Here is a 21,159-nt window from a genome sequence, read left to right on the forward strand (position 1 = left end):
GTAGGCTATACGTGGGCGTGTCAACATTAAAATTTGAGAGCGGTAATTTAGTAAACTCGCTCGTATTCACTATTGTTTCTCATGTATGAGGTTTACCAAGGGGGTTTTGACACTAATAAACTCCACACTGCCCACGATGGGAAAATAAAAAAAGGGTTTCAGTACGGATGTCGCCATCTTTAGTAAGGGACAATAACCCTACAGTTGTAACAGAACTTGCTATCATTTGCTCAAACTCTTTAAGTGTTTAAATAACAACGTCTAAGAGAATTCCTAGAAACGGGAGCAAAATATAAGCGTACAGAAATCCCTCTCCTAACGTATAATACCTATAATAAATAAGGGTATATTTGTTAGAATGTGAAATGCTTATCGAGCGAGTTTTTGTCGCCATGTTTACTTTGGGTGACGCTAGCTCGCTTCCATTTTCCTCCGCCTCTGGTTGTCAAGAAGATGGCAGCTTCCAGGCAGGCATGAGAGGAAATACTTCTTCACAAATCGAATGAATTTGGATTATTGCCTCAAGATAAGAGCACATACTAGTGTTTTTGCATCTACTGCATCAGATTAAGTGAGTAAGACTGATTAATTTTTGCGCCTTTTCCGGCTTTGTTGTGTTTTGTTGTGGCAAAGCGCCCGGCCATTTTTCTTGAGGGAGCCGCTGAAGTAGGCCGACTGTCGAAAAGATGGCTGCTTCCAGAGACGGCGTGAAACATAATAACACTGTGTTTGTGCTGTTAGACTAGATTTAGCTAGGTTTTGAGAGTGTTACCGCAACTATATTTTTACTGGGTATGTAATGCATATGAGTTTTGGTGAAAGTTGCGTCGAATTTAATTGTGACTCTTGGCGACGCTTTGACAGATGCTAGCCGCAAAGCTAACCCTGCTAGCATTGCTAAATTAGGTTGAGCAGCTAGCGGCAAAGCAACGAAGCAATGGCTAACAGTCAGTTTGAATGCTACACCCATAGCATGTATATCTTTGTTTATTTGAGCAAATCCCTTACAGGCAGTTGAGAACTTACCTTTTCTGACTAATATGTATCATTCTTTAATGTCGTGGCGTCTTCTTTTCAATAATAACTGCGTTAAAGCCGTTGTAAAAATGCTAATTTGTCTAGCTACAATATGGCGACTCCCAGAGAGGCATGAAAATAGCCAACTGCTGCTAACGATAAAAAATTGAATTAAATACTTATTGCCGCTGTGTATTGTTCTGTTTGTTTAGCCGGTTTTCAATAAGTGAGTTTAGTTTTGCTTGTTTCGCGTTTCTGTGGTCGTGCACCGTGTTAGTTTACATATATTTTGCTTGTTAATTCGCTTCCGCCATTTTTCAGTCGAGTAGCAGAGTTAGCGGCGGCTGTTTGTTTGCAAGATGGCTGCTTCCATAAATTGATATCAATGGCTGCAAATAACTTTGTGTAAAGGGGTTATGCATTTCTGGAGAAATCTGAAGCATCGAGTCTACATCGGGGAATATAAGTAAGGAATGTCTGAAAACATTTTGCACTTGTTTTTGGTTTTGAGTTAATCCGAGGCGAAGCTAACAGCTAACTATTTAGCGCTCCAGCTGCTTTGACCGCAACAACAGTCGCGTGTGGTTCGGTACTGTGCATTCATATACGGCCGATGCGTTTATGGGATTGTTGTTATGAAAATGGTGCAATAGCTGCAAGCCGTTGAAGTACGTGTTTTATTTTTCTTTGCTGCAGAAGTCATGTCTGCCCCTGGTTCCGCGGTGTCTGGGACCACTCCGTCGGTTCTGCAGCCGCGATGGAAGCGGGTCCTCGGATGGTCCGGTCCGGTCCCTCGGCCCAGGCACGGACACAGAGCTGTGGCTATAAAGGAACTGATGGTTGTTTTTGGAGGTGGAAACGAAGGAATTGTTGATGAATTACATGTATACAACACAGGTAAGTTTCGGCTTGCATGTTGAAATTCGCCTACTAGTTTCTGCAGCAGGTGTAAAGTTTAGTTTATTTCACCAGTAATGATATTCACAGCAGTTTCACACAACTTTTGCTTGGAACTTTGAAGTTTAATTCAAATTTGGGATGTGTAAAGTTGAGTTGTGAGCAGGCCTCACCAGGCCAAACAAACCCTTGTTTGAATAATATGGTGTCCCTCTGCTGGAGAAGACGGGTTATTGCACATTCAAAAAAGGCGGGCTAAAATAAAATGGATGATGCTGGTTGGTTTAGGCACATCCTGTGTCCCACTTTCCTGTTCATAAAACTGAGATAAATAAATTTAGCCGTTACTGTTGGTGTGTATGTGCTGACATCCCTAAAGCCTGATTAGAGTTTACATTCCAATCCTATTTAGGGTCTTACTTACAGTGTGTGTGTGTGTGTGTGTGTGTGTGTTATATTTATATGTATGTGAATGTATATATAGATTTATGAAACTGAAAAAAAAATCTGTTTAATTTCAGCAACAAACCAGTGGTTTATCCCAGCAGTCCGTGGTGATATCCCTCCAGGTTGTGCTGCATATGGTTTTGTATGTGATGGAACACGGTTGCTGGTTTTTGGTGGGATGGTGGAATATGGGAAATACAGCAATGATCTCTATGAACTACAGGTAATCCCTCTTTTAAAAAAAAATAAAAAAATCCAAAACATGTGGTCTCAGAAAAAGAAAATAAATTATGTTTCATAACTTATGTTTTTAATTTAATGTAAAAGAACAATCATGGTAAAACCACGATTTTTGTAACAGGCCAGCAGATGGGAATGGAAAAAACTGAAAGCCAAAAATCCAAAAAATGGCCCGCCGCCTTGTCCTCGACTCGGTCACAGCTTTTCGCTCGTTGGCAACAAATGCTACTTGTTTGGTGGACTGGCCAATGATAGTGAAGACCCCAAAAACAACATTCCCCGGTAAGGAAGCGTTGCGTTAGAAGCATCCACAATCTACTGACACAGGAGTCTATTTTAGCCAACTAAATTACCTTTTGAATATCTGCCTTTTTTCTCCCCCCAGATACCTAAATGATTTGTACACACTTGAGCTTCGTCCTGGTTCTAGCGTGGTCGGGTGGGATATTCCAATCACATATGGCGTCCTGCCTCCTCCTCGCGAGAGTCACACCGCTGTGGTGTACACAGAAAAGACGACCAGGAAGTCACGCTTGATAATCTATGGAGGAATGAGCGGTTGTCGTCTTGGAGATCTGTGGACTCTTGACATAGGTAGGTGTCTGCCAGATAATTTAATAAACAAAACAAAAAATGCTTCTGGTCAAGTCGACAGGTTTACCCACTGTTTCGTACCTGCTCAAAGTCACTTTATTGGTTTTTACTTTCATTACATACCTGCAAATAAAATGTTTTGTTCCCCATCAGTTTTATATTTCTAATTTTTCAAATTTATATTGCATCCAATTTCCATTTATTTTGTTTCTGGTCTCTGTTTGGATCTGTTAACGTTTTCATTTGAGCTGCGAGTCCCCAATTTAGTCTAAAATAACTGTTCCCTCCTGTAACTATATAATTCACTGAGCTGAAAAACCACATTTTGTTATACAGTACAGAATTATGTAGAATTATCTGTTGGAGATGCATAACCTTTAGGTACAAATTGATACAGGACTTGTAAAAACTAGTCAGCAGTCGATGTACATTTCTGAGTGATTGAGATGACCCAGTCAGCACTCAACTTTGACTGTAAACAGGTTGCAATATTTACTTAAATTCATTTAATTTTTATTTTCTGTTGCCAGATACCCTGACTTGGAACAAACCTTCAGTAGGTGGTACGGCACCTCTTCCACGAAGTCTTCACTCTGCCACCACAATCACAAACAAGTATGAAGGCCACATCTGTTCTCCTTAAAACGTAGAACGTTACATTTTTGCTAATAGAACTGTGTCTCACACCGGTTGGATTTTCTCACTTTGCAGGATGTACGTTTTTGGCGGATGGGTTCCTTTGGTAATGGATGACGTCAAAGTGGCCACACACGAGAAAGAATGGAAATGCACAAACACACTCGCTTGCCTAAATCTCGGTTTGTCTCCCTCCGTAACATTTCCCACTGTAAAGCGGTTGAGTTGAAGTTGTTTCAGTGCTGAAGGTGTTGTGTCTCTGCAGACTCCATGTGTTGGGAAACAGTGTTGATGGATACCCTGGAGGACAACATCCCCAGGGCCCGTGCCGGCCACTGTGCTGTGGCCATCAATTCCAGACTGTATGTCTGGAGCGGCCGTGACGGTTACCGGAAAGCGTGGAACAACCAAGTGTGCTGTAAAGACCTTTGGTACCTGGAAACAGGTGAGGATGTTGTAACAAATTATTTGTGGCTTGCCTGGAAAGTTGGTAGACATCTTACTATTGCTGTTCGTCCTGCAGAGCGGCCCCACGCTCCCGCCAGGGTCCAGTTAGTCCGTGCCAACACAAACTCTCTGGAGGTGAGCTGGGGTGCAGTCTCCACCGCCGACACGTACCTGCTGCAGCTGCAGAAGTATGACATCCCCGCGACCCCGGCGGCAGCCTCGCCAGTCACGAGCGCAACGCCTTCACAACCCATCAACTCTCCAAAGAGCCCTGCACCAGCCGCTGCAGCACCCTCCGCGCAGAGTTTACAACAGACAGGTGACCAGCGCTCAGCTTGCAATGTAAAGAAACTGCTGGGTAACAAAAAATGAAGTCTCAACTCCATGCCTTCTGCTGGTTCACAGCTGTTTTAAAGGTTGCAGCTCAACAGGCTGCCACAGGCGCTTCTGTTGTCACAGTTCGCCCGAGCCAGCCGGGGAAATCCCCCGTCACCATGACGTCCCTTCCTCCAGGTGTTCGAATGGTAGTGCCTACCCAAACCACCCAAGGATCAGTACGAGCCATTTCACACTCAAACTTCCTGATTTAAGTGTATTAACATCTTAAAACCTTAATATATTTAGCATTATAACAAAATTCTTCTGTTTTCAGCCAATTGGAAGTAGCCCTCAGATGAGTGGCATGGCAGCTTTAGCTGCTGCAGCTGCAGCCACACAGAAGATCCCACCCGCTTCTGGAGGCACCGTTCTCAATGTTCCCGCAGGTGCCACCATCCTCAAAACAGTGGCTGTCTCCCCAGGCACCACCACAGTGAAAGTGGCTTCTCCTGTAATGGTAAACCTCTCAATAAATACCCTCGTTCAGAACATCAAAACGGCTTAGCTTTTGTTGATAATTATCTTAGTGCAAGTTTTGAAGTGATGTTCTCTTAGAAGAACATAAATAATGAGTGTTTTTAGCTCGCTTCACACTGCACACAGTCACAAATCACATTGGACTTTTTACTATTTACTTATATATTTAGTATCATGTATGAATTTTCTCTATCACTTTTGAGTCTATTTGTCCTACCAGTGTGCTTTGAAATTGACCCTCTGGAACATATAAAGTTATTTGAATTGAATTATCTGCTGTAGATAATTGATTTAGTATAAATCCAAGTTAGTTGTACAACTTGTGCCGCATCAAAAACCCTCCGGTCTCAAAATGTCATAATTTATGCAAACACTGTTTTATGAACCCTTTAAGCTATTGTTAAGTTTTCATTTGGCTTTTTTTTTTATTTATTTACTTTTTTTTTTTTACATAAAATTATTGATTATTGGCTATTTAATACACCTGCGATAATGTACCTTTGTGGAGGAGCAGAACATGGAAAGTGTTTTGCTGTCAAGAAAATTGTCTTTATGTTTAAAAGAAAAGAGGAATGATTTTATTTCACTTTGCCTTTTTTATCAGATGACTGATCACTGGAAACATATTCCATTCTCAGTATGTTTGACTCTGAAAGATCATTAGATGCGCACCATTTCCTGCCTCTATTTTTTTGTGTAAATAAGTAAATGGTACATTTACAAGGAAACAAGAGTTCCCTCATATTGTTCTAACTGCTAAATGTAAACAATTTGAAGGTTCATAAAGTACTGTTTGCATAAACTGCTGTACTTTTTCATACCAAATCAAAAACTCACCTTTTTCTTGGCCTTTTCTGGATTAGCTTTAAGCTTTCTTCAAAAGTCCCAAACTGTCGCTTAAAGGTAATTTTGTTTTCATAGGTCAGTAACCCAGCCACCCGCATGTTGAAGACGGCCGCGGCCCAGGTGGGCACGGCAACCGCGTCCTCTCCCACCACCACCAGACCGATCATCACTGTGCACAAGTCCGGGGCTGTCACAGTGGCTCAGCAGGCCCAGGTGGTCACCACTGTGGTGGGAGGAGTCACCAAGACCATCACCCTGGTCAAGAGTCCGCTCACCATGGGCAGCAGCGGTACTTTGGTAAGAAACCGTGTATTTTACCACATTATCTTCTGGGGTTTAAATCTACAAAGCACCCTCTGGTGCTCTTTCATGCATGCTGTAAATGGCCTTCTTCCACACTTTGTGTCACAAGACTGTGACAACGTGAAATTTGTCATGTGGTGGGGGGGGACTGTTGGACAGCTCGACTAAGAAAACAGGGAGTGTAATGTTATTTGTTTGCATGACTGTCAGTTTAAAGCAGTAAGTCAGAGCCGCGGGTTCAGTAGACCGCCTTGCCCCTGACCTCCCTGTGCTGTCCGATGCTTTCTAGCGACTCATGAACTTGAGTCTCTCTCCTATGTCGGCAGATCTCCAACCTTGGCAAGATGATGTCTGTGGTGCAAACCAAGCCAGTGCAGACATCAGCCGTCACAGGCCAGGCTTCCACTAACCCTCTCACACAGATCATACAGGTCAGCTATCTGCATGAGTGCAGAAAACAACAAACAAAAAAAAATGTAGAGAAAAAAAACAACTAGAGATAGCTTAAAACTGCTGAGTCAGACACCTAGTCTTCTTCTCTAAGCAGTCGTTGAACGTGTGCTTTTCTTCTCAGACAAAGGGTCCCCTCCCAGCCGGCACCATCCTGAAACTGGTGACTTCTGCAGACGGCAAGCCCACAACAATCATCACAACGTCCCAGGCCGGAGGCACAGGAAACAAACCCACAATCCTCAACATAAGTGGCGTCTCACCTACTACTACCAAGCAGGGTACCACCATCATTAAGACCATCCCCATGTCGGCTATCATGACCCAGCCTGGAGCCACAGGTCTGAACTCATCTGATTGATTTTACAATCTACAGTAAACTAGTAGCCGGGTGGTGGGAAGAAGAATGTTTTTACGGCTGGATGACATGGCTGAAAAATATATCGCAATCTAAGTGTTCATATCAGTTGATATTGATAATTATTAATTGGTTTTATTGTAATACTGCCAAACTGGTGAGGTGACATTTCCTACTTTATCCCCATTTTCACTTTATTTATAAGAAGTTATGAGGGACAGTTACATGTTTACTCAACAGGTTGTTGCTAGGTAACCAAAGAGTGAGTGAGTTAGTTGATGTCGCCCATGTTGCTTAGCTTGCTGTGTGAGGTTGACCTGCTAAACCAGGGGTGACTTTGTCCAAAGTTGGTCCTCGAGGGCCGGCATCCTGCATATTTTAGTTCTCTCCCTGGTGGTAGTAACAACTTTTTCAGCTTGTCAGTGTTCCTCTTAGGCCTTCTAACGAGCCATAATTTGATCCAGGTGTGTTAAACCAGGGAAGAACTAAAACATGCAGGACGCCGGCCCTCGAGGACCGACTTTGGGCACCACTGTGCTAAAGTCTTTCCTGTGCCTACATCCCCCAGAATGCTGAGCGGTTCTAGATCAGAGTTCAGTGAATATTCTATATATTGAATATCCTATCGGTGATAGTATCCATTGACATTATGTTTCTGTTGCGATATCTATATATACATATCATCATTGATTTATTGTCCAGCCCTTGACCCTGAATGTATCTTAAACTTTAGGAAATGCTATTTGCTGCTATAAATCATTGTCTAAAGCTCAAACGTGTGTTATCTATGCAGGTGTGACGAGCAGTGCAGGCATGAAAACACCAATAACGATCCTTACCACCAAGGTAATGACCACTGGAACGCCTGGTAAAATTATTACTGCCGTGCCCAAACTGTCCACTGCAGCTGGACAGCAAGGACTGACGCAGGTAAGCTGGCTTTTCTCAACTGCTTTTTGTCTCTGTTGTTTTTTTTGTTTTGTTTTTTAAACAAAATATTTTTCAAAGATGAGCTCAAATGTTTCTTTTTGTAGGTGGTATTAAAGGGCGCTCCAGGACAGCCGGGCACTATTCTGCGTACCTTGCCCATGAGCACAGTAGGCGGTGTTCGTCTCGTTACACCAGTGACGGTCTCCTCTGTTAAGCCCACTGTTACCACACTGGTTGTCAAGGGAACTACTGGTAAGGAGGCCCATGTCTTTCGTAACCACTGAGTTGTTGTTGGGTTACAAAAGAATGTTTAACAAGATATTTTTATGGTTTTATGCTTGGTTTTCCCCCAGTGTTTTATAAGCCTGGCAGGCCACCAGGCTTTACTTGTGCCCCCACCAGGCTAAACATTTATTTTTTAAGTCTTTTTAAAATGTTTGCATTTCTTAAGACTTTATAGTTGGTGTTCAAGTATTAATCTCCCAATATTTCAATAATGCATAATAATAAGTGATATTTTAAAATTTCCTGTCAACTTTAAACATTTTTTAACTCAAAAACACGACAGGCTGCTGCTGGATGAATGACTGCCCTAGAACCAACCACTAGACTTAGCAAGTTTTCTGGGGGAAACCTTGGATAGTGATGAGGAAGCTGTGCAGATTTGTGGCTTGTTTTAACTGAGGAAGACAATCTACGTAGATAGGGTGGATGTTTTTTCCAGTGTTGAAATGGCAATATATATGAAAATAATATTGGTAAATATCGGCTCAAAGTTTCATATCAGTGCATCCCCAGTTTAAAGGAACCTCTGAACATCCCTTTAATCTCTCCACCTGTGCTTCCTGTAGGAGTCACCACTCTTGGCACCGTCACTGGGACGGTGTCCACAAGCTTGGTAGGAGCCACGGCCGACAGCTCCAGTCCCTCCCTGGTGACGCCGATCACCACGCTGGCGAACATCGCTACTCTGTCCAGCCAGGTGATCAACCAAGCCGCCATCACGGTCTCGGCTGCTCAGACCAGTCTGACTTCTTCTTCGACTCTGCCCTCCTCGACAGTGACGGTGCAGGTGAGACTCCTGTGTCCCACGTTTCTAATAGCTTTTTAAAACTTGCAATGAAAAATACTCTTGCAGCAAAGTTTGAGCTGGAAATGATGCAATACTTGCATGTAATGATGATATTGGTTTTGCCTCAGAACCAGCCCACCCAGGTTACCCTGATCACAACCCCCAGTGGTGTTGAAGCCCAGCCAGTCCAGGATCTTCCTGTGTCCATTCTGGCTTCTCCGACCTCTGAACAGCCCAGTTCCACTGAGGCTGGCGCAACTGGAGACGGTTCTGGTACCGTCACCCTGGTCTGCTCCAACCCGCCCTGCGAGACGCACGAGACGGGAACTACCAACACCGCCACCACTTCCTCTGCTACAATCGGAGCCGGACAGGTCTGCTCAAACCCGCCCTGCGAGACGCACGAGACGGGAACCACCAACACGGCAACGACTTCCTCCGCTACAATCGGAGCCGGACAGGTCTGCTCCAACCCGCCCTGCGAGACGCACGAGACGGGAACCACCAACACCGCCACCACTTCTTCCGCTACAATCGGAGCCGGACAGGTCTGCTCAAACCCGCCTTGCGAGACGCACGAGACGGGAACCACCAACACGGCCACCACTTCCTCCGCTACAATCGGGGCCGGACAGGTCTGCTCCAACCCGCCCTGCGAGACGCACGAGACGGGAACCACCAACACGGCCACGACGGCGTCTTCAAACATGTCCACATTACGTGTGTGCTCCAACCCGCCCTGCGAGACCCACGAAACGGGGACGACAAACACGGCCACCACGGCGACCTCTAACATGGGAGGGACCCAGCAGGTGTGTTCAAATCCCCCCTGCGAGACCCACGTGACGGGCACCACCAACACAGCAACGCAAGCTTCCTCCAGCATGAACGCCGGCGAGACGGGCACCGTGCAGAGCGCCCACTCAAATCCACCCAGCGAAACCCACGAATCGGGGACCAGCGACACTCCGTCTGCAGCCACCTCCAGCGTAGGGGAGGACCAGAGCAGCACAGCAACGGGCCAGATCCAGAGGGTCTGCTCCAACCCGCCATATGAAACACACGAGACTGGGACCACCAACACCGCCACCACTGCTACCTGCAGCATGGAGACCGGTGAAGGCACAGGTATGTCAAAGCTAGCGTTAAGTAAACAGAGAAACTAAATGTGCTGGGTTTTGTTTTGATTTTTACCGAAATAGAAACTGTTGTATTTATATCTGATTTGCTACATCACATGTTGAATTGACCATTTTATCCGTCAGTGTTCTGTTTTTGACTTGTTGACTGAATACCAAGGTGTCCACGCATCCTTAATAAGACTCAAATCCATGTGTCTAAAAATAAGGTCTTAAAATGTCTTGAATCCATTTTAATATGGAAATCTCAGGCTTTCATTTTGTGGTGGCAGGACTTTTGAATCCTGTGTGTTTTGATGCTTTCATTGCTTTCTGAGACTTACAAACTGTAGCCTGTAGTTGAAGCTACAGCTAACTAGCTGCTAGCATATCCTTGCTAGCTAGCTAACGTTTTTGCATCTATCATGGATAAATGCAAATTTATCAGAAGTTGGCTGGATGAAGTTTGTACATTTCTGTAGGGATGCAGGTCTTAAACTCCAGTCTTAATGGTCTTAAAAAGTCAGAAATTTGAGTTGTTGAAACCTGCAGAAACCCTGGAATACATGCAGAATGAAATACAGAACCATTTCACTTATTTAGGGTGTTGTAGATAACCTAGAATTCAGGTTCAAATGGACATATGTTCTGTGCTTTGGGTCAGGGTTGGGTGGGTGTTTGAATGAAATGAAGTTGCTAAAATGTGTTTTAAAGGAGATCTTTAAAAACCTGATCTGCCAGTTCCCATTGTGACTGACTGTTGTTAGCCAGACATTTGCAGACGTGACCTGGTGGGTGTGTCAGCCCTTTCTCACAGTGGCCTATTTTCAATTTTAAATGTATTGTCTTTCAATGCTTCTTCAAACACAACAGTTGCTGATTTCTGAAACTTTGCTGGTCTAAATTATTCCAGATGCCTTTAAAGCAGGGAAGGAGCTTTTCACCAACTTCACAAAATTAAAAGCCACTTTCTGCATTTTAGCAGTGAAGTGAGAATATTTTGTACTAAAATGTTTAGTGTTGGAAAAACTTAAGGGGAAAAAAAAATAATTTCAATCTAAAAAGTGTGACATTGTGAAAGTTAAAATGTTGGATCCCTGTGTTAATGTGTAGGTTCATCAAACCGTAACTAGAATAGATGTTTGACGGAAGAAAGTCAGTCTGATCAGATGAGTTTTAATGAAGCTACTTTGTGAATAGGGAGGTTTCTGTAGCCAGTAATCTTCCAGCCATTTGCCTGTAACCTCTTCACTGCACTAACTCGTTTGACTTCGGCCTTCTCATTAGCAAAGTAGCTCTATGATGCTTATTTGCCCCTGGCAAAACTTCTTGATGTTTGTAGATGCTAAATACAAGCACATGCTGCCTGGTAACTGAGCCTTTCAGATCAGAGCATTAACAAGCTTTGTGGAAACTCGTAAATTGTCCCACATTTATTTTCACTCTTCACACAGCAAATTCACTGTTTCCCACATCTTCTGGTTAAACACAATTGATGTTTGAGTTGCATAAGTAAAGTGTTATTTTTGACTCTTTTCAGCCACCCAGCAGACAGAGGAAGGAGCAGAAGGAACAAGCACCACAGAGGAAGCTGCTACCACTGCAGCTACTAGCGTAGCTACAACCACCCAAGGCAGAGCCATCACCACGGTCACTCAGTCCACACCGGCCCCTGGGCCCTCAGTACCGGTAAGGGAACGACTCACTTCTCTAAATTTTCAGCTTATTTTAACAGTCTGCTGTGTGACATCTGCAATTATGTATTTAAAAACTGCAGGTCTGAGTGTTTAAAAAAAAAAAAAAAAACAACAACTTTTGTTTCCCTCCAGTCAATTTCCTCAATCACAGAAGGAGTAAGCACCGCAGCCAGCAGCACGGAGGAGCCGATGCAGACTGAAGAACCTGCATCAGCAGAAGCTGCACCTGCAGAGGAGCCTGCTGCAGCCATGGAGACACAAGCAGAAGTACGTAAAGCACATTATGCAGATAGTCAGCGGCAGCCTGGTTAAATTTATTATCACAGCTAAAAAAATTATTTATTTATTTTTTTTTTTACGAATTTGTTCTTCCAGGGAGAAGCAGCAGCTGCAACGGCCTTGAACCTGCCCTCTGAGCTGATGTCTGAGGCCCAGGGGACCACGCTGATGGTGACGGGGCTGTCAGACGAAGAGCTGGCCGTGACCGCCGCCGCTGAGGCTGCTGCCCAGGCTGCAGCCACAGAGGAGGCCCAGGCTCTCGCCATCCAGGCTGTCCTGCAGGCAGCGCAGCAGGCTGTAATGAGTGAGTACACGCCGTCCCCTCAACGGCCATTTTAGGTATGCAGGGGCCACGGTAGGGATTACAGACTGCATCATAATTATTAATAGCTTAATACACACAGGTATTATGAGCCTGGCGGGCCACCAGGCTAGGTGGTGTTTGTTTATTTTAAATAGGGTTTTTTATACACCACTCACAGTGACAGTGACAACAGATTAAGCTAGGTTAGTAGCTGACTCATTGAACTGGTGCGAGGTGTACGCACAGATTGCACCGTCTCTGCACCTTTCCATTGGCCTCACACAATTATTTCCAAGTAACAATGCCTGCACACACACCTCCAAAGTTTTGTAGCTTTTAATATTCTTTAACTTGGACTTCCCTAGCACCCTTACTATCAGGCGTGGCAGATTTTCTTGAGGAAACCTCAGCACATGTCAAACTCAAGACCCGGGACCAAATCCAGCCAAAGATTTATGATTTTTTTAACCTCTCAACTCCAGGCGCCAAATTACATCCATTTCAGTTTTTTTGCAATTTTGCGATGACAGAAATTCACTCAAAATTAACAGATAAATGATTTTATTTTTTTTATTTTTTTTTTATTTTTTTTTGCCCTAATGGATAATTAGTGGAACATTGAGTTTATCTCAATTTCTCTGCAAAAAAAAAGTGTTGTGATTGCTAACGCCCACCTGAGGGTGGCAGTATTTCTTCTCCTATATCTGCTGCCGCAGCCTCAGTTGATATCAAGTCGTATTCCGTGACATGGAGAGTAGCAAAGTTATATATATTGCAAACCTCTTTTCAAATCTTTTTAAATTAGTTTAATCTGTGACTTGCATTGCAAAAAAAATAAAAAATTCATAAAAGTAATTGCAAAACCCTATAGGAACTGATCAGTATGAAAATATGTTCCAATATTATTTAGCTTTAAGAAGAACTTATCAAATGCAAAGATGGCTATTAATGTTGTGATAGTTTGGTAATTGGTTTTATCAATACATTCTGCCACAACCGACCCTTGAGGTCATCCATGATCTTGATGTGGGCCAAAATAAAAATGATCTCGACAGCCCTGGCTTCAGGCTGCTTGGCTATAAATATTACGTAATGTGTTTCCAGATGAAGGCGACGGTTCTGGGGAAAGCCAGCAGCCCACCAACATCCCCATCATGCTGACCCAGCAGGAGCTGGCCGCACTGGTTCAGCAGCAGCAGCAGCTACAGGAAGCTCAGGCCGCCGCGCAGCAGGCCTCTGTGGACACCAGCATGCCTACCGAGGGCCTCGCCCCCGCCGACAGCCTCAACGACCCTTCAGTCGAAAGCAATGGACACAACGAAATGGCTGCCTCGGTCACCAGCGCCGTGGCGTCCCTTCTACCACGCACCACTGCTGAGAGTAAGTCTTTCTACATCCTGTAGTCTTTGTGTATCTAAAATGAAGGCCTTAAAATGTCTTAAATTCACTACAAAAAATATAAGTTGGCCTTTAATACATTAATCACAGCACTATTTTATTTTGTCTTGTGTATGTGGTCTATTTTTGACATGGATCTTTACTGTCAGGCAAACGTTTGATCAGATATTGTCATTGTGCTCTTTCTCGCTCTGAGAGCTACCGCTAACTAGCCACTAACTAGTTTGTAGCACTACAAATGTATAAAATAGGCCATTTTCTTTTGTGCATTTCTGTTGTGATACAGATCTTAAGTTTCATTCATAATGACCTTAAAAAGTTTTAAATTTGAGCCGTTACTGTATTTGTCTAATTTTTGTTGCTCTTTCCACGACCCAGCTCTGGCTCCATCAAGTACGTTTGCACCGTCTATATCAGTAGCAAGTCCGGCCAAGCTGCAGGCGGCAGCCACTCTCGCAGAGGTGGCCAACGGCATCGAGGGAGAGGTGAGGCTTGAGCGACGCCTGATGGACCAGCTTTGAGGGAGCAAGAAGAAAAAGTTTCAACGGATTTTGTTTTGATTTTGTGATTTATTCAGAAACAAGCCCCTCAGCCCGTTCCAGTGAAGCCTGTTGTTAAAAAGGAGAACCAGTGGTTTGACGTCGGGATCGTAAAAGTGACGAATATGGTCGTCACTCATTTCTATGTGCCAGGAGACGATTCTCAAGGAGATGTAAGTGCGACAGGAATGATGCGCCGTTAACCGAGACTCTTCCTCTAATGTTGTGTTGTTCCTCTGGGTAGGACGACTCCGGCGCCGTACCGGACTACAGTCAGATGAAGAAGATGGAGCTGCAGCCCGGCACGGCGTACAAGTTCCGCGTGGCAGGAATCAACGCCTGCGGGCGTGGAACGTTCTCTGAGATTTCTGCTTTCAAGACCTGCCTACCCGGATTCCCAGGAGCCCCATGTGCCATCAAAATCAGCAAGGTAAGCATTTCGTTGCTACCTGTAAAGCTGAATGTAACCTCCTGCCGAAGCCGCTAAGTAGCAAGCCTTATATCATCACTGTCACCTGCAGAGCCCAGATGGCGCCCACCTGACCTGGGAGCCGCCTTCGGTTACGTCAGGGAAAATAATCGAGTACTCGGTGTACCTGGCCATCCAGAGCAGCCAGACGGCTGAGGCCAAGGCCTCCACCCCGGCCCAGCTAGCTTTCATGCGAGTGTACTGTGGACCCAACCCCTCGTGCTTGGTGCAGTCGTCCAGCCTCTCAAACGCTCACATCGACTACACGACTAAACCAGCCATCATCTTCCGCATCGCCGCCCGCAATGAGAAGGGTTACGGTCCCGCCACTCAAGTTCGATGGCTACAAGGTAAGAATGGAGAATTATCAACTTATTGGGCTTTTTCCATCTAACTAGGGCTGAAGCTGACTCTGTAAAAGACGCAGCTCTGTCGCGTTATCACAAAAGTATCGTCCGGTTGAAGTTTGACCTTTTCTTCTGTTTTATTCTATGGTTTTTGTGAAGGATCAGAGAACAATTTAATTACACAAATCAAGTTATAAGTAGTTTCCCTACAAACACACATGCTAAGCTAACCAGCCTAATTCACATAAAAATCCCCAAATTTTAATACAACTCACCTGATTTGGGCATACAAGTTTTATATGAAGTATTGTTTGAAAAATGGACATTAGTTAAAAAAGAAAAAAATCTTAGGGGCCGCCCCTCAAAAAAAAAAAAAAATGCAGGCCCTGGGCTACTTCCTATTGAGAGTGCTTTTCTGTCCCAGCCAGCAACAGTAGAAACTATATTTGCACTTTGACTTAAAACTACCCAATAATTTAAAGAAAGACACATTTTGAGAGCCAGAATGTTTATTTGTGGATTCTGTTGTAGTTCTGAAGTTGCAGTGCAGCTCTGAGTATTGATGATATATCAATGCAAATCAATTTTCACTGGTGGTGGTGGTGGGGGGGGTTGAGTGCACAGAGTGCTGATTAGGCTCCTTTATAGGAGGGCACATCATATTAGCACAGCACGCCCAAGGCATTGCTGCCCAAAAATATGCCTGAAATGGACGAAGGGAGGCCCCTAAAAACTGAACTTGTCTAGTCAAGTTAAACAAATAGAAAGCAATAAAACTAAAAAGGCTGAATTCGTGTCTGTTGGTTTGTAGACCAATAAAATTATTTGGCCTGTTTATCAGCAACCTGGCACTGATAAACAGGTGCTATGTCAGCTCTGACTCTGCCACACCGGAGGGAAAAACCCTTCACAGGAGCTGGAGGCGGGTTACAGACAACAACCACCAGCAATTCAACTTACTCTGAGTGCTGCGTTTAGAAGTTGGTTTTGTTTCTAATGTAACAAAAACGCAGCTTTAACTTTAACTACTTGTAGTTCATGAATATCAGGTGCTAAGATTGGAGGGGAAAGAACTAGATTTGCCTTAACCCTTAATTAGTTTCATGCAGTTTTGAGTTAATAACTGCATTTTTGCACAAGAGAAGCAAACCGATTTGCGTGACCTGTAGCAGAGACTGTTCATTTCACTCATTCATTGTAAAATGGATGTACAGAGAAAGTGATGACAATAAAGTCACACTGGACACAAATGGCTAATGCTACACAGTCGCTCCAGTTTAGCATGACTAAAGGAGCCAAACTAGCAGATGAAATCTAACCAATAATTGTAATCCACAGAATCTGGTAAAGATGCCACCTCTGCAAAACCTGCCCCCAAAAGACCCGGCACCTCTCCCGATACGTAAGTATCTTCTCTCCTACCCACTTCAGGTTGAACGCTCTCAACGATTCATGCGACTCATTCTGGTTTTGTGTCCCTCCATAGCAAGACTACTGGTCCAAAGAAAGCAAGGACGGACCAGTGAGGTTGCCCGGAGTCCCCTCCCAGTCTTTTTGTTGTTTTTTTGTTTTTTTCCACTGTCCTTTTTATCAGGAAGACTGACCTTCACTCGTCCTCTTCCTTCTCATCTCCTCCACCCCCCGTCTCAGATCAAAATGGTGGCAGAAGCCCAGATGAAAGTCAATCTGAGACACGTTTCTGTAGATAAACCCCCTTACTCCTCCTCCTCCTCGTTCAGTTGGTCGTAATATTTTTAGAGCAATTCAAACCTAGAAGCACATTCTCTTTTTTCAGCTACATCCCCTTCCTTCGTTTTAACATCTATTTTTGCTTCTTCTTTTTTTTCTCTCCAAGTAGTTGAACATTATAGAAACATTTACACCTTTTCACAAACTGGGAGCCAGGCTGAGCGCTATGTTACCTAATTTTTTTTTCTTTTTTTTTTCTGTGTTTTGTGAATTCTGGGGGGTGTAGAAAGAGACTACATAAAATGTTGTACAGTGTTTGGAAAAAAATGGCTGTGGAGGCATTTAGTTTAGACAAAAGGAAAAAATCGGTATGGAAACAAATAAAGCACTTGTCCTCCACAAACGAGGACATCTTTTCTTTTTCTTTTTTTGGCTCCAAAACAATTTGCTTCATAGAGAACCAAGTCTGTACAGTCATCGTACTGGACTCCAGTCTCCTGGTAAATATCATCACTGTGCGCTTTTTATCCCCCCCCCCCAACCCCACCCCGAGATATGAGTGGTGGTGACTGGCACGTTGGACGAAGGAAAAAGGAAAAAAAAAAAAAAAGAGAACGGCAAAGGAAGAGATTTGTAGAGAAAGAATGACGGACTTTGCTAGGACAGAGACTGGCAGCACACACACACACACACACACGTTTCAAGAAAAACTTCCAAAAAAAAAAAAAAACAGAAAAAAAAAACCTTTTCCCAAAAAATTAGCAATGTCGCAGAAAAAAAAATCTCTTGTGTAGTTTATTTTTGTATTTTTAAGCTTCTTTTTCCTCCTGTGTGTATGTGTAATTGTGTGCATTTTAAGAGAAAAAAAATTGTTTTGTTTTTTTAACTGTTCAATCCCCTCTCCTCCTCCTCCCCCCCGCCCCCCTTGTAGTTTGTGTTCGTGGGAAGATGGCTGGCTGTGTTCAGGTTGCCACTATATTTTTAAAAACCATTCAGGTGGTTCGTGTTGTTCCTGTTGACGGACGACGATGAAAGACGAGACTTTTGTATTTGTTCCAAGTAGAACCGCAGAGGTTGTAGGACTGAAGGGAACCTTGAAGTGGACCCAGAGAGAGGAGTTATTTTATTTTTATTTTTTTTTTTTAAACTTTGTTTACTCTTGATGCTTGTGTTGCTTTGTTTGCCAAACACAAATTTTTCCGGGTTGGAAGGGAGGGGGAGAAGAAAAGAAAGGAAAAAAAAAAAATCGGTGTCTTTCCCAACTTTTCCTCCCGATGCTCGGTCGGTTGTTGCTTCTTCTGCTCATGAATCTTTAATTTTGTAGAATGACTACATATATTCCGTAGACCCATCCCCCTCCCAGCCCGCGACACCTCTATTAATGTCTGTGAATCAACTGAATAAATTTAAATTTGTTTTTTCCCTTCTCTAAGGCTCTGTATTTCAGACCACAGATGGTGTGCTAAGCTACCTGTTTTTTTGGGGGGGTTTTTTGTCTTTGAATGGGAAGGCCGCCGGAGTGTTACTCACTTGTAAATTAGTTCGTTCATAGAGGAGGAATAAAACAAACAAAACACACACACACACACAGAAAAAAACAACAAAACACACATCTTGGCCTTTTATATAATTACCTGTAACAAACTGTTTTTACATGTTGGCTCATCTCTTGATCGCCTTTTGTGTCTTTACTTATAAAAGAAGCAAATATATAAATATATATATAAATATATATAGTCTCCCTGATTGAACTTTTTTTTTTTTTTGCCGCTGATTCACTGTAGGGAGTGTGAAATCCTACTAGGTCCATCAGTCCAAACGTGTACAGGGAGGAGTTATCTGGCTGGGGGCGTGAGTGGAGATCTTCTGTGTAAAAGGGCAGATCCAGTTCGTGACGGTAATTTAAAAAAATTAAACAAAAAGGCCCAGAACGTCAAAGGCCTCTCCGCTTGCCGCCGTGGCTTCAGGTTGGGATTTTCTCCTGATTTCTTTCTAGAAACTTTCTCTTCATATGCATTCATAATTTTTGTGCGTGTCGGTGTGTCTGTTAAACAAAACTAGACATGCATGCAAAAAGCAGTGTATTTTAGTAGTGATGCCTTAAGTTAGACCATAAAGCTGAAGGTTCTCAAAAAAAAAAGGAAAAAAAAATGGGAAAAAAACAAAACAACAAAAAACATTTAATGAGTTTGTTCCTCTCTCCATGTGGTATACAATTGTGTCCTTTCCTTCCACAGTACCTTTGCCGGGTCACTTATTTTTGCACCCTTGTTAGATAGGTCATCATCAGCAGTGCCGAGGTCTCCGAACTTTCCTTCCCACGCCGGGACGAGTGCTCTCTTATCAGCACTCGCAGGTGTTGCGAGTTTCTCTCGGCTGTTCGCAGGTTATCTGGAAATGTCCTGTATTTTCCAATGTGTGTTTTTTGTACTGTAGGGAGTAATGTATCTTTTATCATCAAAAATAAACATGTTAAACAGAGATTGTGTCTCGGGTCTGCTTTTTTCTTCTTCTTCTTTTAGGACTGAATTACCTGCTGGAGGCCGAGCTCTGCGGCTCTTAAAAACGGCTTCTCCATGTCCAGGTCCTCTTTGGCGCTTCCTTCAAAGTACTCCGCCCCGATTTCTTCACACCACTGCATTGCCTTTCTGCGAGACACCTACACAGCAGATAAAGTATTTCACAATCTGGAATACAGTAGAGATTATAGAGCTTATACGACTTTCATATTTGGGCTGGGTACTCAGAAAGTTACGAGTACAACGTTGGGATCATTTCTCCTCACAATGCTCTAAAGTTTCTTGTATTAGGATTTTATGTGATGAAGTGTCAAAAATTCAAAATGTATTTTCAAAGCAAAGTTGAAAAGTGATGTGCGATACTGGATGTTTTGGTATTGAGCAGATATTCTAGTATCAGCAACACATGTAACTGATGCATCAAACTTATAGCCCTTAGGTATCGTTTTATTGTTTTCCTTTGAATTATTTTTGCTAAAACAGGACAGAATTTAGAGAATAAATCAAGGCAAAAAAAAAATGTTTACTGTAGAGTTGAGAAATTACACTACAAAAATTTCAAGAGGGAATTTGAAGCTAAAGTATTGATCTCGACACCAAGCTGGAATCGATACACCACCTCTAATATTGAGCCCCTTTCAATGTGCTATCCCTAAATAAAACCCTACTCAACTTGCCAGCAGATGCACAACGGAGGAAATCTGGAAACGAGACGAGACTGACCTCCCGGTTGCTCAGGTCCGTCTTGTTGCCCAGGACAATGAAGGGAAAGTCTTCTGGATCCTGAGGCTCTCCCTGGACCAGGAACTCCTTCCTCCACATCTCCAAGGCGCTGAAGCTGGTCAAGGATGTGACGTCAAACACCAGCATGCAGCACTGGCTCCCTCTGTACAGAGGCGTGCCCAGAGACTGGAACCTCTCTGTTCCTGCTGTGTCCCAGATCTAAACACACACACAGAGAGAGGGGGGAAACAAGGCTGAGGAGCCACTGCCAGTCATGAAGGTTGATGCATTTCACTGTGATACACACACCAACCTGCAGGGTCACCGTGTTCCCATTTATCCTGACTGCTTTGGAGAAAAAGTCCGTTCCTATGGTGGCTCTGTACATGTTGGTGAAGCGGTTATCCACATATCTGTTCATGACGGACGATTTTCCCACCCTGTGTAAACACGCGCGCGCACACAGACACGCGCACGCAAGATAAATTAGAAATAACTTCAAACTGAACTCTTTCTTCATCACAAGACACATTTAACTCGTCCTGTGTGTGTCACGCGACGTGCAAAATGGTTAAAAAGTCGATGGAACTGTTTAAATATCTGCATACTACATACATAGATTTTACACCTTTCCTTTAAAGAGTCGCGGCAAGTGAAAGTGAAACATTTGAGCTTTAAACTGAACCGAGTCTGAACATTTCAGAGTGAAAACAACAACCAAAGGTTACCCGGAGTTTCCTATGAGGATCGTCTTCAGAGTCACGGGAGTCTTTTCCTCACCCATGTTGAACGGAGGCTGCGACCAGATTCACTGCAGCTCTGAAGCTCCGGCGGACGATGACGCCTTCAGGGTGCTGCTCGGAAATTCGCAATGGGTTAATTGTCATTTATCAAATTTAAGTGACATTGATCAAACCTTTTATTTGATTTTCCAAAGAATCTTATCGGACTTTGAAACACGTTAAGGAACGATACGATGATATGA

The 21,159-nt window shown here is 43.6% G+C and overlaps 2 protein-coding genes across 2 annotated transcripts in view; one reads left to right on the plus strand and one right to left on the minus strand.

Moving 5' to 3' along the window:
- The first annotated feature begins 410 nt into the window (after positions 1-410).
- On the plus strand, positions 411-17,661 carry hcfc1a (host cell factor C1a). The gene is made up of 28 exons (XM_007565639.2): positions 411-571; positions 1,714-1,914; positions 2,436-2,584; positions 2,723-2,883; positions 2,987-3,195; positions 3,726-3,810; positions 3,907-4,013; positions 4,097-4,276; positions 4,355-4,597; positions 4,684-4,832; positions 4,931-5,113; positions 6,055-6,276; positions 6,609-6,713; positions 6,857-7,073; positions 7,884-8,020; positions 8,125-8,272; positions 8,872-9,092; positions 9,221-10,220; positions 11,751-11,899; positions 12,040-12,174; positions 12,283-12,490; positions 13,595-13,870; positions 14,267-14,373; positions 14,466-14,600; positions 14,672-14,857; positions 14,949-15,246; positions 16,582-16,645; positions 16,730-17,661. Exons 2-28 carry the CDS (start codon positions 1,719-1,721, stop codon positions 16,767-16,769), a joined length of 5,310 nt encoding a protein of 1,769 aa, XP_007565701.1. The 5' UTR covers positions 411-571; positions 1,714-1,718; the 3' UTR covers positions 16,770-17,661.
- A 655-nt stretch (positions 17,662-18,316) lies between these two features.
- Positions 18,317-21,159, minus strand: part of LOC103147350 (ras-related protein Rab-7a) — a 19,501-nt gene continuing 16,658 nt past the window's right edge. Inside the window, exons 2-6 of the mRNA XM_007565641.2 lie at positions 20,903-20,993; positions 20,488-20,614; positions 20,175-20,393; positions 19,466-19,591; positions 18,317-19,362 (exon numbers count right to left, since the gene is read on the minus strand). Of these exons, the coding sequence (XP_007565703.1) occupies positions 19,276-19,362; positions 19,466-19,591; positions 20,175-20,393; positions 20,488-20,614; positions 20,903-20,958 (615 nt within the window). The 5' untranslated portion in view covers positions 20,959-20,993 and the 3' untranslated portion in view covers positions 18,317-19,275. The remainder of the gene's footprint in view (positions 19,363-19,465; positions 19,592-20,174; positions 20,394-20,487; positions 20,615-20,902; positions 20,994-21,159) is intronic.

The sequence above is a fragment of the Poecilia formosa genome, unplaced genomic scaffold (assembly GCF_000485575.1).
Source record: "Poecilia formosa unplaced genomic scaffold, Poecilia_formosa-5.1.2 Scaffold181, whole genome shotgun sequence".
Taxonomy (NCBI): domain Eukaryota; kingdom Metazoa; phylum Chordata; class Actinopteri; order Cyprinodontiformes; family Poeciliidae; genus Poecilia; species Poecilia formosa.

What these genes read in the sequence shown, in the direction of transcription:
- hcfc1a (XM_007565639.2), top strand. Translation starts at nt 1,719, where the DNA reads ATGTCTGCCCCTGGTTCCGCGGTGTCTGGGACCACTCCGTCGGTTCTG. An exon ending in ATGATCTCTATGAACTACAG is followed by an intron (nt 2,585 to 2,722) that starts GTAATCCCTCTT and finishes TTTTTGTAACAG; the next exon opens with GCCAGCAGATGGGAATGGAA. An exon ending in CCATGGAGACACAAGCAGAA is followed by an intron (nt 12,175 to 12,282) that starts GTACGTAAAGCA and finishes TTGTTCTTCCAG; the next exon opens with GGAGAAGCAGCAGCTGCAAC.